The following is a 13,472-nucleotide window of genomic DNA, read 5'->3' on the forward strand; positions in this document are numbered from 1 at the left end:
AAGTATTCTGACAATGAATAATGAAAATTCCAGAAATACCGTGTGGGCAGTTACAATGAATTGTAGATCACTTTTTCCTGGCCTTAGTTTGTAGGTGGAAGGGAATAATCGTTTTGATGATATGATAGTGGCATATCACAGAAAGTGTTATTAAAATTTGTGCGTAATTTTCACGCGGATACCTAATTAAAAGCACATGCGTACTGTATTTACTGATGATCTCCATGGCTTGTCTATGCTCCATTTTGTGAAGACCATGATAAAGATCATCTAACGTGTAACTTCTATGTTCTAATGTGTTTGAAAGAACCTCCGTGGGACTCTTTCCTGGGATCTGTCCCTGGCGCTCCACAGCGTTCACTTATTATCTCTAAATTTTCGAATTCATCAATCGATGCCTTCCAGTTGTGATTTGGTGGTTCCTGGCAGTCCAACAGAAGCGCTAACTTGAAACGAAGTTTCCATGGCAGGTCTTGAATCAACTTAGGCATCTCACACTCTACCGGTCAATACACATGCTGTTTCTCAAGTCACAAACATGGTATCGAAAACCACTTCTGGTTTGAAAATGAAAATCAATGCATATATAAAATTTGATATAGGTATTTTCCAAACAACCAATATACACACAAAAAAGATGTAGATAACATTTAAACAAAAAAAATGAACAATATAAGGTATTGTCTCAGCACTCGGTAGCTAAAAGACCTGTAGCAAAACAAAAGATGTGAAATTATAAGAGACAGCTCATCTGAAAATACAAACAAAACTTACCACAATCTGGTCCAATCAGTCCCCTGGGACCTGGTACTCCATCCCTACCATCTCGACCATCTCTTCCTCTAAGGATTTCTAGAGTTTTCTCAGCATTAGCTATTCATTTATATATCCATGGTGTTTCCTAATAATGGTAGTGACCTTTTATGACTTTTGTAGGTCAGACACATATAGACTAGTACTAGTAGAGTACTAACAATACAACTAGTATTGGTGTCCTTTGTATCATATCTGGTATTACAGGATGAAGTGAAGGAGGTGTTTGATGCGGTGGAGAATGGGAACCTGAATATTGTCAGCAGGGCCATAAAGAAATATGGGATCAACAATATTCGGGATACTAGAGAATTTATTGGGGTGAGTAGATGAATGTGTATGATGATAATGTGTTAACTATACCTGTGTATAAAAGTTATAGCTAGTTATGTTGTGTGTTTATTTCAAATTATGGTTATCATAATTCACCAATTACCAAACACATTTCATTACGCATTTATAATTCCCTACCACAATGACTTTCAGTTGACCCATTACAATTTTTAACTTGTCTGGGTACCAAAATTATACAATGAAACATCATGTTATGAGTAAAACTACTAGTATTGCACCAATAATCGGATCGGTTATCAGAAAAACCATATATTGGCTGTATTTTTGTTTATCAGTATCGGATCGGTTGCATGATGGAAAAAGTAGCAGATACAAATATATGAAATGCAAGCTTGTGTGCTTTAAACAATGTTAATAAACACCTTGAGTTGTATTACAATGTTGTATTACTGCTAAAATATAATGTCAGCTATTGTAGCACTACTGCCACTATAAATGAACTAAATTGGTACCATATCGGATCAGCTATGTTTATCGGCTGAAAATATTGTCCAGTATCGATTATCAGAATATCAGGATCAGTAGGAGTTAGTGAAAACTAACATAACTACTAGTTGGTGGAATAACTGGACATCATAAAAGTTATCAGTAGTACCTACCCTACCATGTAGTTTATACACTTTCAGTTGCTATACTACACTTGATGTGCTGACCAAACAGTTCAAACATAGTACATACATCTAACAAACCTGTACTGCAAAAGGAATATACAACATATATGGGACAAACACACAGACAAACTAATGTGAACCTAAATGGCCTGCTTATGCCTGCACTGCTGTTATGTGTTTTGTTGTAAGTTCTCATTGTAATGGTAGTGTGTATTAGGGCCCAAGTGAACTTAAGTGAATTTGAAGGTTCGTTCAAGTGAATGAACATTTGAATGCGGGTTGAGCAGTTCGAGCTATAGCTACTAATTAGATAGTGATACACAGTTAAGCTACCACATAGCCTAAACATTTCAATGGGGGGGGGGGGATTTTGCTGATTTCACGGTTTGTGTGTTATCAGTAAAAATTTTACCCTTGAAATATTTAGACCTCCATTTAGTCTAAAACATTTTGGGAGTGTTTGCAAATCTGCGAAATTTTTATTTTTAGCAACATTGCTCAACCTCGAGAAATTTGCCCCTCGAAATATTTAGGCTATATATGGTATCCATCTTGCTGTGTTCCATAATGATGTGGGGGAAGGTAGACGTATGGTATTTGACATTTAATTAAGTTAAGTGTTGATGGTTTAGTGGTGGTCACAGGCCATGCCTCTATGAGGTTAATATGCTGTGTCTATGAGGTTAATATGCTGTGATGTATAATTTGTAAACAGGAACCAGTTCCATGTAAAAGTTCGAAAGATTCGTGATCTTTAGTTGATGAATGTTCGAACCCTGACAATCCAAGTTTGTTTGGGCCCTAGTGTGTATACCCCAGTATGAAAATAGAACTTTTTGTGTAACAAGGTTTAGCTAAGTAGAAAAATTATGCTGGCAGTAGGATTAGAATCATTATTACATACAGGTGTTAGGTACTCTAGCACTTTGTAGGGTGGTTTACAATGAGATGTAGTTCAAGTGTTCTCTACACCATGTTCTGTGGCGTGTTGTAGTGGGCAATCAAAAAGCACATAGAAACTTGCAACAAACTTTTAAGGTAGCTAGTGCTTCATTTAGAACACAAATCATGTTAACACATGAAAGAGAATACGTGACTAATCAAAAAACGGTCACCAAAAGTTGCTAATGGAAAGGAAAAGTAGTCACCAGTTGGGAAGCAAACACAAGACGTTTATGTGAACAGTTTGATGTACTATTGCCAGTTGAGAGCTGTTTACCAGTGGCTTTGACAGGAATGAAGGTGAAGTTTCCAATGTATTTAACGTGCCGTAGGTGTTAAACAACAGTAGTAAGTTATCAGATAATTTTTGTGAAATCTGCTCAATATATTTCATTGAGACTACCATCACACTATACTGGTGTGTTAACTTTTTGGTCAATGTTGTAACAAAATATCAAGGTACTCTAATAGAGCAGTCAACCACTCTAATAGAACAGATATACCTTAAACACTGTGACTAACTCAATGTAGTGAAAGTAGTAAAATTACTATCTCATCTTCTAAAATATATGTCCCACCCCCCAAAATGGTGTCCATGTGTATTGTGTACTTCAAACACCATGTTGTAACGTTCATTGCCGAAGTTGCCCTTCCCCCTCCTCACTCTTTGGTGGCATACTCCACTGCCCCTGGTCTTGGTCATCTTGATAGTTTATAATTGTGACATTACAGTATGTACAATGACATTTAGTGACCTGTTAATAATGCCACATAAAATTAGTATAAGACAATCATATTAGCTACACAAGGTTTACTGTAATATGGTAAGAAAGTACAGTAGACCCTCGGTTATCCGGCCCCCGTTTATCCGGAACCTCGATTATCCGGAATTGAAAATGACTGTTCTATTAGAGTATTTTGAGTATAGGTGTGCGTTCTATTAGAGTATTTCAATGGAGCTCTGTATATAAATGTATGGGCTTCAATTATCCGAACTATTCACTTATCCGAACACTTTTATCATTGCCTGAGAACAAAGGGGTTCGGATAACCGAGGGTCTACTGTAGTAGTATCTACTATTACATGTATTGTCTACTATTGTATAGTGGAACCAGACCTTGCTTCATGAAGCTGCCTGGAAAGCACAGGCCAGTGTTTTCCAGTACTTGTTAGGCAACCAAGCTGATACACAAGTAGTTGACGAAGTGAGTGGTGTATCATGTACATGTTATACATTATTTAGGGTGGGCAATATATACAAAGCAGTTACGCATTATTGTTAGTTGGACAATTGTCATTAGATATTTTTTGTACCATAACAACAACTTGATGTCTTAAAATCACCCACCTAGCTTGTACTAAGTGTTACTTAGTAATAATAATTGCTCATCAATTATTTTTTTATTACTTACTAATCACTGTACTATGGAGTAGTGATGCACCGATATTGGTACTAGTATTGGTATCAGCCCTATTTTGGCAGTATTGGATTTGTATTGATAAAGCTGTAAATGCCTGATACCAACCGATACTGTGAATGACGTCATTTAATTACTTTTCAAGATGGTGGCGTCAATCACACATCAACAAAGTTGAGCACGAGTTGATCTATGCTATGAATTATTTGAAAGAAGCCAATTACTAGCACAGTGGAAACTGTAATAAGCCACGAAATAAGATTCATTGAAATCATACACTATTGTTATCCTCATGACTGATGACCACAAAACCAGCAAACTGCAGTAGATGAAATTAGCAACTGTGTTTAGTAGCTGGTTTATTGACTACTGTTAGCTGTTTCTTGTGAGTAATTCCTATGTGGCAAAGTATTGGTATAGGATCGGTATTGGCCAATTTGCCTTGAAATGTATCAGTATTGGATCTGTAGTGAAAAAGTGGTATCGGTACATTACTACTACGGAGTTTAATTCCAATAATATACGTACATGTGTACATGTATGAAGTTGTCATAATTAACAACAATGAATACAAATACACATAGTCCAGTCATTTTATGGCTTAACCACACTAATTGTAACAAAATCTTTCTTAACATTTTCTAACACAGAAAACATGCTCTATAACATATCAAAAGTCCTTAGTAATCCATTATGGAAAAAAACCCTTTTAGTGACATTTTTGTGGTCTTTTAAGATTAAAATGTGATTTTTGACTATATTTCATCTGCATGATGTCAACCAAATTAGTCAAACTTGGTATCAAATAAATGATCTCACTAAAAGGAATAAGATGAAGTTATTTGAAGTTGACAACTTATTTCATTCAGAAGTTATAACCATTTAATGGATCACAATTTGTCCACTCATGCATATGATCATTGCTATAATGCAAGAGTACATTGTATACTTAATAATGACCCATCAGTTTATTTTATTATTGTTTCATCAGAACACTCCATACAACATACTGATTGTGTGTTGTACACAGTTTCTATTTAAATGTTGTGGTGTGTATGTACAACAGATTTAAATTCTCTCACTGACTGTAATAAGTACAGTTATCATAGAGTATGATAGGTACTGTATAATAGGGATCATGGAGGTTTGGCTTTTTAAACCAGGTGTGCACCCACAGCTGGCTTTCGGCCAGCTGTGGGCACGTGTATGGTTTACTGATTTCAATTGTTTTCATAAAAGTGTGTGTGTACTTATCTACCTATCTCCATCTACCTATGTTTGTCCGTATGCACCCACGTGAGCAAAATCGTTAAATGATGAAAGCAGCTTGCACATAAGAAGTAAAATTAAGTGTAATAAGCTTCCACACAGGTAAATTGTACTCTGAAGTGGTTTCTACTCACCAGTGTGATACGGGTGTAGCTACTTCACTCAGACTTTGTGAACTTCCCTTCAGGTTTTACAGACATTTAACAACTGAAAAACAGCAGTACAGGCCTTGTAGACTACCAGGAATAGCTTATTTCTTCGAGTTGAAAGGGTGCGTGTCCTTATGTATGCAAGCGAAAATGAAGAGCACCTTTGAGGCTTTGTCAAGAGAATTTGTGGGTAAAACACAATAGTCAAACTATAAAACAGTTTGGAAGATACTTCTGTGTGTAATGTGTTGTTAAATGTGGTTTGTTTAGCAAGCGCTTCCTTAGCAGTGCGTAGGAACATATTGAAGAATTACAAAAGTTATGATAAATTTATGAAATCCAAAATTACAATTAATCAGTTATGTATTGCAGTTTATGTAAAACAATAAACCTATTTCCTTAGTGAGTATACTAATTGTAGAGTTGCTTCTCGTGCTGTTCATAAAAGGTGGAACATACGTACCTGAAATAAGCACCTCATTAATTGATTGCTGGGACACATATTCATTGATTCAGTCAAGACACATAGTAGTGTGTTGTTCAGTCATGGATCTGGTGTGGTCACATGACAGACAAGTGTGTGTTATACAGGAACTGGAATAATATGGTTATGTTCAGCCAGGGTTGGTTATATCATACAGTAGAATAGTATGGTGTATTAACTTTCTTACACAAAGTATTGACCAGAGACCAATGTCACGATGCCTCTTGCCAGTATTGGTTAGGTAGAATCAAGCCTAAAAGTGTCTTCAAAGTAGCCAAAAGCACTTTCGATAAGTTGTTACGTAATTCATCGAAAACATTTCACAGAAATTTCATGGCTAACTGCCTGGCTAATGCCTGGCTAATGCCTTCAGACAAGTGTATTTTACTGATGGCTAAGGTTTCACTTTTTCACTGTTAAGTGTCGCTTCAGCCTGACAGGTGCCTTAATTGGCACACCACAGTACGTACAATGCATGCATCATGGACTTACCTTTGTCCTCCTTTGTGTCCCATTTCTTTTTGCTGATAATGCCAAGTTTGCAATTCATGGTAGCACACTTTGGCTTTCCTCTGCTAACTAGCTATTACATTTGTAACGGAAATTGTCTGTATTTTCAAATTGATTTCAGAGGCACTGCTTGTTATGTTCTTCATTTGTAACACTGTGTAACAGGCTGAACATAGCTAAAAACGAAGTGTAGGGCAACTACACTTTTCAGTATTTGATAGTTGGGGTATGCATTCAAACATAAATTTTATGGAGCCATTCTTTCTTTTGATGTGGTATGTATGAGTTGATCACCAGTCCTACTGTAATTATGATACAAAAAGTAAACAAACAAGTACAAGGTAAAATTAGATGTTAGAGTTTTTACATGTTCACTAGTATATATCTTCAGGTGCAGGCAGGCCTGTACGCAGGAATTTCAAAAGGGGGGTTCTAAATTGAAGTGGTAGGCGATCCCAGACGCGGGGGTCTGTGCCCCCAGATGCTGAGAAAGGTTTAATATTCAATGTCCTGAGAATAGCCTCAAATTGCTTAAATGCAGAAATGCATGCACTGATTAAATAAACTTCTCACACATCATTGTGTTGACACAAGGCCGTCTCTGGAGGGGGGGGAAGTAAGCCATGGTCCACCCAACATTTTGCCAACTACAGTAAACTTGACTAGCATGTAGCAGACTGACAATACGAGAAGCCATACAATTACGAGTGCCAAGTCTGCTGCTTTTATAGTAAAACTTACACTCAAACTTACCAAAAACTATACTAAGCACAAGTCTGCCAGTCTCTCAAACACGGAGTATTGCGGAAAAGTCTTGGCAAGAGTATGCATCAAAATATTTGTGGGTGCCTTATTGTCCATGTGGTACAATTTAGGCCACGCCACTGTTACAGTATCAGTACTGTGGTCATTATTCATCTAGCAACTGGCCAATAAGCTTAGATTGAATGCAGCTGTTAATGAACAAATTATTGATTGTAATATTGGATAACTATGCCCAACTGAAATTAGGATAAATTTGCTTCTAGATGGCATTTCTTTAAAAAATTTCCTTAGGGAGCATGCCCCCAGACCCCCCTATCAGGAGCATACTATGTATGCTGAGTGTGCTTCACACACTACCTACCACCAACCATGCATGGATGGCCCACCCAACCCAATTTTGCCAGAGCTGGCCAACATGGGCCATCACACACTAATACAAACAAGAGATTAAAATATGGTTGTAGTGCATGTACACTCCAGCATTTCTAAGACTGCTCAGGGTCATTCATTTCAGCTATAAGCTAAACCTTACATTTCACCATTGTCCAAACATGGATGATAACCACAATAAGGTTAATATGAAAACAACTGACAGACTCACACACTTGACACTTTAGAATTCATATCATTGGATGCAACAAGCCAGGCTTACTTGTGTTATAGTTGCTGCTATAGTTAATAGTCTATCAGTCACAGTGTTCATCAAGTCTGTGCTTATCATTGCTATTCCGGGCTCTTAGTAGAAACTATTTAACAAATTACAATTGGAATTAATTGAAATAGTATTAATAGTAGCTCTCAGTGCAGTATGGTCAAGGATGGCTCAATGGACAGCCTTATTAAGATACTGTAAGTAGAATAATAGAAGTCTTAGCCATAGAGAGAAAACCACTGTCTGTATTCATGCATCATTAAAGTGGTTTATATGTACACAGATAACCTCGAAGCACTATGGTTAATACCTGGAAGCCACACGCATTTCAGCTGGTAGAAGCCATGGAAGGCATGTAATGAATGCTAGAACACAGATTATAGTTGAGAAGATCGTTTTACAGTAAAAATAAAATTTCCAGTTTAAAGTAGGGGGTTCGACCAAACCCCCCCCTGGGTACGGGCCTGGTAGGTGACCTTCCTTGTTTCACAAATTTTTATTTCTATAATCCCTAATCAAACTTAAAAAATAAATCCATGCACTTGTGATATTAAAAAGTTCCAGCAGATAATGATTGTAATAGTGTAAATGACTATAAACAATACAATCATTGTAGTCATTTCATGGCCACCAAATGGATACCATCTACACTTTGTGACTTTTAAATGGTTTCTCATTTCACAACTTTCTTCTCAGCAATAAATTATTGTTTGACACAATGTATAATGTTTAATTGTAACACTCATGGTAATCACATGTTAGTTGATGATAAGTAACATAACTTGTGTTGTTTACAGTATGGACGTAATCTGCTACACTTTGCTTGTATGGGTGGTAACCTGGATATTGTCACCACAGTAGTAGGATTAGGTCTTGACATCAACAGCACTGATAAAGTATGTTGGTATTTCACAAGTGAATATTGTACTTGTTGTATTCATATGTGTATGTACCCATGTTAATACAGTGGACACTGTTATTCCCACATTATAGACTATTGTGATGATCGGTCTTTAACAATGAATGTTATATTACATATCTTCCATTAGTCTATATGTGCCTCTATTGTGTTTCAGTAGTCCAAACTAATTTTGTGGTTTGGATTAAAAGGACAAACTACAATTACGTTTTGTGTACTGAAGCCATTATACAGCTTATCTTTTTTTTAATAATGTTGTGATTTTTATCAGAGTCCACATTTCCTTAGCAAATGGATTGCTCAAACTTAAATGGGTGCTACATAGTTGAATGCTAAAATCTTGCATAATTGATGTTCTACTTAAAGTTTTTATAAGGATTTTATATCTGTGGTATTGATGAAATATAGTAATGTAATATTGTATTTCAAATATGTGACAGCCTCAGCAAAAATCAGACTTGTTCACACAACTTCCATATATTTTTATTTTCTCACATTATCTACAGTGCCCAAGGAATGGATCACCAAAGTGTGGTGAGTAGTTTTGGAATTATAGCGCTAGACGGTAGGAAGAGCAAAGATATTGATTTGTACAGTGACTATACTGAAAATAAACTACAAACACTTACATTCACAGCCATAACTTCCATCAGCATTAGTCTACAATGTTGGAATTTGGCTTAAAATGTTCACCCTATTAACCAAGGTATAGTGTTAGCCCTGTAGTCACTTACGCAAACAAGTATGAAGGCAGTTTAGTTGAAGAAGTGACAACGATTTTGTTTACATCTCCGCAGCATCATCATAAACAAACACATGTGACATGCATGCCTTTGGAGCTACAGAACGAAGCAAAGATTTTGAACTCTCCATGAGCAGATGAATGAGATGTTGTATAGTTTGACTCTTCTTTCTCTGAGTAATGCCTGATAAAAACTTGTGTATGTTTTTCTTTTTGTTAAATTTCGTTTTTCTTAAAGTGCATGCTTGTGCAAACAAGTTGAGGTTTTGCTGTGATGGTCACACATCATTAGTTACTGTACATGTAGTATAGAATGATTCATCCAGTCTCCTTTTGTTGTAGGATGTAGCTAAGAACCTCCTTTAACAGTAGCCTCAACAGGTTTTGGCTTGAATTAATACAAGTGAAAAGAAAATTAAATTTTTACAAGCTACTAGCAGTCATTGTAATAAAATGTGTTTAAAGGGACAATGTGGTGATGAAAGCTGTTTGAGATTTTCTATGATTTCACAGCCCGTGAAATAGTTACATTACCAGAACTTTACAATAGCAAGAATTGAGATGAGGGATACAGGCTTGCTGATTAATAATCATCCAAGCTAACTGTAACCTGAAGTGTTTTTTCAGCTGTTCACATTGTGACAGGTGATTAAACAGGCCACTTCAAGGTGGTTGCTATGTAGCACATTGTTTATGCTTTTTATGACACTGTTATGCTATAGCCAACCACCTGGGTGAAATACATAAATAGAAGTTTAATTACACACTGTTATTTTGTTACCCTTTTACTTTTCCACAGCACAAGGTTAACCCTTAAACCCGCATAATCCAGAAAACTGGATTTAAACTTAATAAATACGCATGCTTTGCACAAAGCGCTGTAACTTTCAAAGTGTCCATTCTATGGATATGCAATTTATGTCATTCTACTTGTGGATTAAAATGATACCTAGGGTATTACCCTAACGCTAAATGATGAGGCCAAAACTAGCCGTGAAAATAACTTTTTGGTAAGGAAACACGCGAACCCTTTACATACCTTTATAAAATGGTTGATAACTTGATGGTAGTTTATCCTATCGCTTTGCAACAACTTCCATTCAGTTCGTTGTAAAATTTTATATCAGGCCATATATGACTCACATGGGTAAACCCACAATCGAACTTAAACATGTGGCAAGAATTTAGAAACATAGAGATGCGACTCATCACTGTTCACTGCTTCATAACAAGTAAGCCATTGTAGTTACAGTGTTGGTTTAACCTTCTCCAAGTAGCCCATTAAATACACTTTTAATCTATGTGTATTTGTAGGCTGTAAGAATTAAGTTTCCCCACCTAGTGTCGCCATGCATGCCCATATTGTGTAAATTTACATTCCGAAAAATTTTCTGTGGGTTTAAGGGTTAAAGAGTTTTAGAAAGTGTTGTATACTACTTTATTGTTATTACATCATTTGCTTTTTAATGGCTTCACAATATCATTGATGGGGTAGGTAGGAAAATGGGAATGAGAAAGACTAACAGAAAATTCCTTATAAAAGTAATTATATTAATGTACAGGCGGAATTTTACAGTAAAATACTTCTTTGCAGCAGTTTTGGATCCATCCGCTATGATGAGTGATACACTCTAATAGAACAGTCACTTGTATTAAAATACTCTAATAGAGCAGTCAAAAGTATTTGTTAACTATTGCACCAGTGAAAGCCTGTGAACTTGTGGTAGACCGTAGCTGGCATAGTATATAGACTAACTATGGCATCAATACTGCTCCTTCCTTGAAACTATAAATACTTGTAAAAAATTGAATCATTAAGCATGAGGAAGTTTACAAAGTTAACTGACAGTGGGAAGTTATCTGAACATCTTTGTTCCTATAGCGTTCAGATAAGTGAAATTGTATAAATGAAGCCTGTTGATTTACAGTGGAACCTCAATCATCTGAACTAATTGGGGGGAAATAGTGTTCATATGATTGAATATTACGTAAAATCGAACATCCATACATTTATATACAGAGCTTTGCTCAACTACTCTAATAAAACATACACTTGTTGACAAAATATCCTAATTGAGCAGTCGATTTGGTGTTCAAATAATCGAGAGTTTGGTTAATCGGTGTTTGGATAATTGAGGTCCCACTGTAGAGCTTCATTCAGTTACTAACAGTCATTTACTCTAATAGAGTGCACATTAATGACAAAATACTCTAATAGAACAGTCACTTTTGGCATTCAGATAATTGAGGTGTTCAGATAACTGAGGTTCAGATAAGGGAGAATCCTCTACCTTTAACCTCAAAATAAAACGCACAAGATAGTATGTGGCAGCTGCAAGAGTTGAATCTTTTAGTTTCAAAAGAGAAGCTAACATTTAGTATTGATGACTTAGGTAGTCAATATACTATGCCAGCTGTGGTGCATCAATTCACAGGGTTTCAGTGCAGGTCTCTGGTGGAATAGATAACAAAACATTCTTGTTTTAGCAGGTGAATGATCTATTAGAGTATTTTAGTGAAAGAATTTTAAAATACTGCAAGAAGCATTGTGCTACCTGTATATTGACATGATGACCTTTATCAGGCTTTTCAATTTGTTGATCCTGCTTTATGTTCCCATCCTGTTCTGATTTTCCTAGAATTCTACTTATCCCAGTCACTCAGTAGAAAATTCTAAATATTTCAATAAGTGTTTCGCAGCAACTTGTTGAATGCTACATTAGCAGAGCTTATGATAACATCCAGACACTGGATAATTTCCGGACACTGGATAACATCCAGACACTTGATAACATCCAGACACTGGATAACATCTGGACCCAGACAAAATCTGGTCAAATTGCATAGATGTCTGACCATAATACAATTTGTCCAGACACAGTGTCCCATCAAAGCACAAGGAGGGAGCCTAAGGGCTGAGCTGGCATGCTATCAACAATAACAGTCACTTGGTTGCTAGGAGATAGTATACATTCTTATGACCACAAATGTATATACAATTGCCAACCTCTGGTGTACTGTAACCACATAACAGCTGCAGTAAGTCATGTGACATCTTACCACTATAATGTTCATTTGCTATGCTATAGTGGCATATTGGGCATTCATCTTCCACATGTCCAGTCGATTTAGGCAACTACAATTCTGGTTTGCCAGGACATTGTGGCAGGACAACAAAGAATTCGTATCATAAGCTCTGCATTAGTCAGTATTTATCACTCACCAACAAACAAGTCATAGAGTATATATACCAGTCAACCTAAAACATGTCAATTGTCTAGCAATAATACAACCACCACCAGTGAAGTATTAGCTACTATACAACTAGAAATTTCAAGGGAGAAATTTTCACTGTTTTCATGATTTGTACTGTTAATGTATGACAATTTATCAAAGTTTTAGGTGAGGATTTTTTGTAAGCAGGACATTTGGCTTACTGGTTTTGAGGGGGAATTTTGTAGCAATTAATTAGCATAACCATGAAAACAACAAAACTTTGAATCCTCAAAATTTTTAATTTTACTGTAACATGATAATGAATTACTTATTATATTATTAAAACATGTGATGTGTGTTCTTACAGTATGGACAGACTCCTATTCATATGGCAGCCATTAATGGTCATGTACAAGTTGTCCAGTATCTACACGAGAAAGGAGCAAACATAAACTGTGTAGACAAAGTGAGTATACATTGGTGTTCCACTATGTGTCACCACTATGTGTTCCACTATACATATACTATTATCAACTGATCTGTATACACACATCAATTGGTCTTTACTGTTATAGTTGTTGAAACATTTTCCTTACCACTAGGGGTACATACACTAATACTGTAGAA

At 36.2% G+C, this 13,472-nt stretch overlaps 1 protein-coding gene across 2 annotated transcripts in view; it reads left to right on the plus strand.

Annotated features, from left to right (window-relative positions):
• The window catches only part of LOC136252555 (uncharacterized), a 71,407-nt gene that overhangs the window by 1,994 nt on the left and 55,941 nt on the right, over positions 1-13,472 (plus strand). For both annotated transcript variants that reach the window (XM_066045026.1, XM_066045027.1), the window contains exons 3-6: positions 1,021-1,134; positions 3,828-3,926; positions 8,766-8,864; positions 13,213-13,311. In XM_066045026.1, coding sequence (XP_065901098.1) covers positions 1,021-1,134; positions 3,828-3,926; positions 8,766-8,864; positions 13,213-13,311 — 411 coding nt within the window. The remainder of the gene's footprint in view (positions 1-1,020; positions 1,135-3,827; positions 3,927-8,765; positions 8,865-13,212; positions 13,312-13,472) is intronic.

The sequence above is a fragment of the Dysidea avara genome, chromosome 4 (genome assembly GCF_963678975.1).
Source record: "Dysidea avara chromosome 4, odDysAvar1.4, whole genome shotgun sequence".
NCBI lineage: Eukaryota > Metazoa > Porifera > Demospongiae > Dictyoceratida > Dysideidae > Dysidea > Dysidea avara.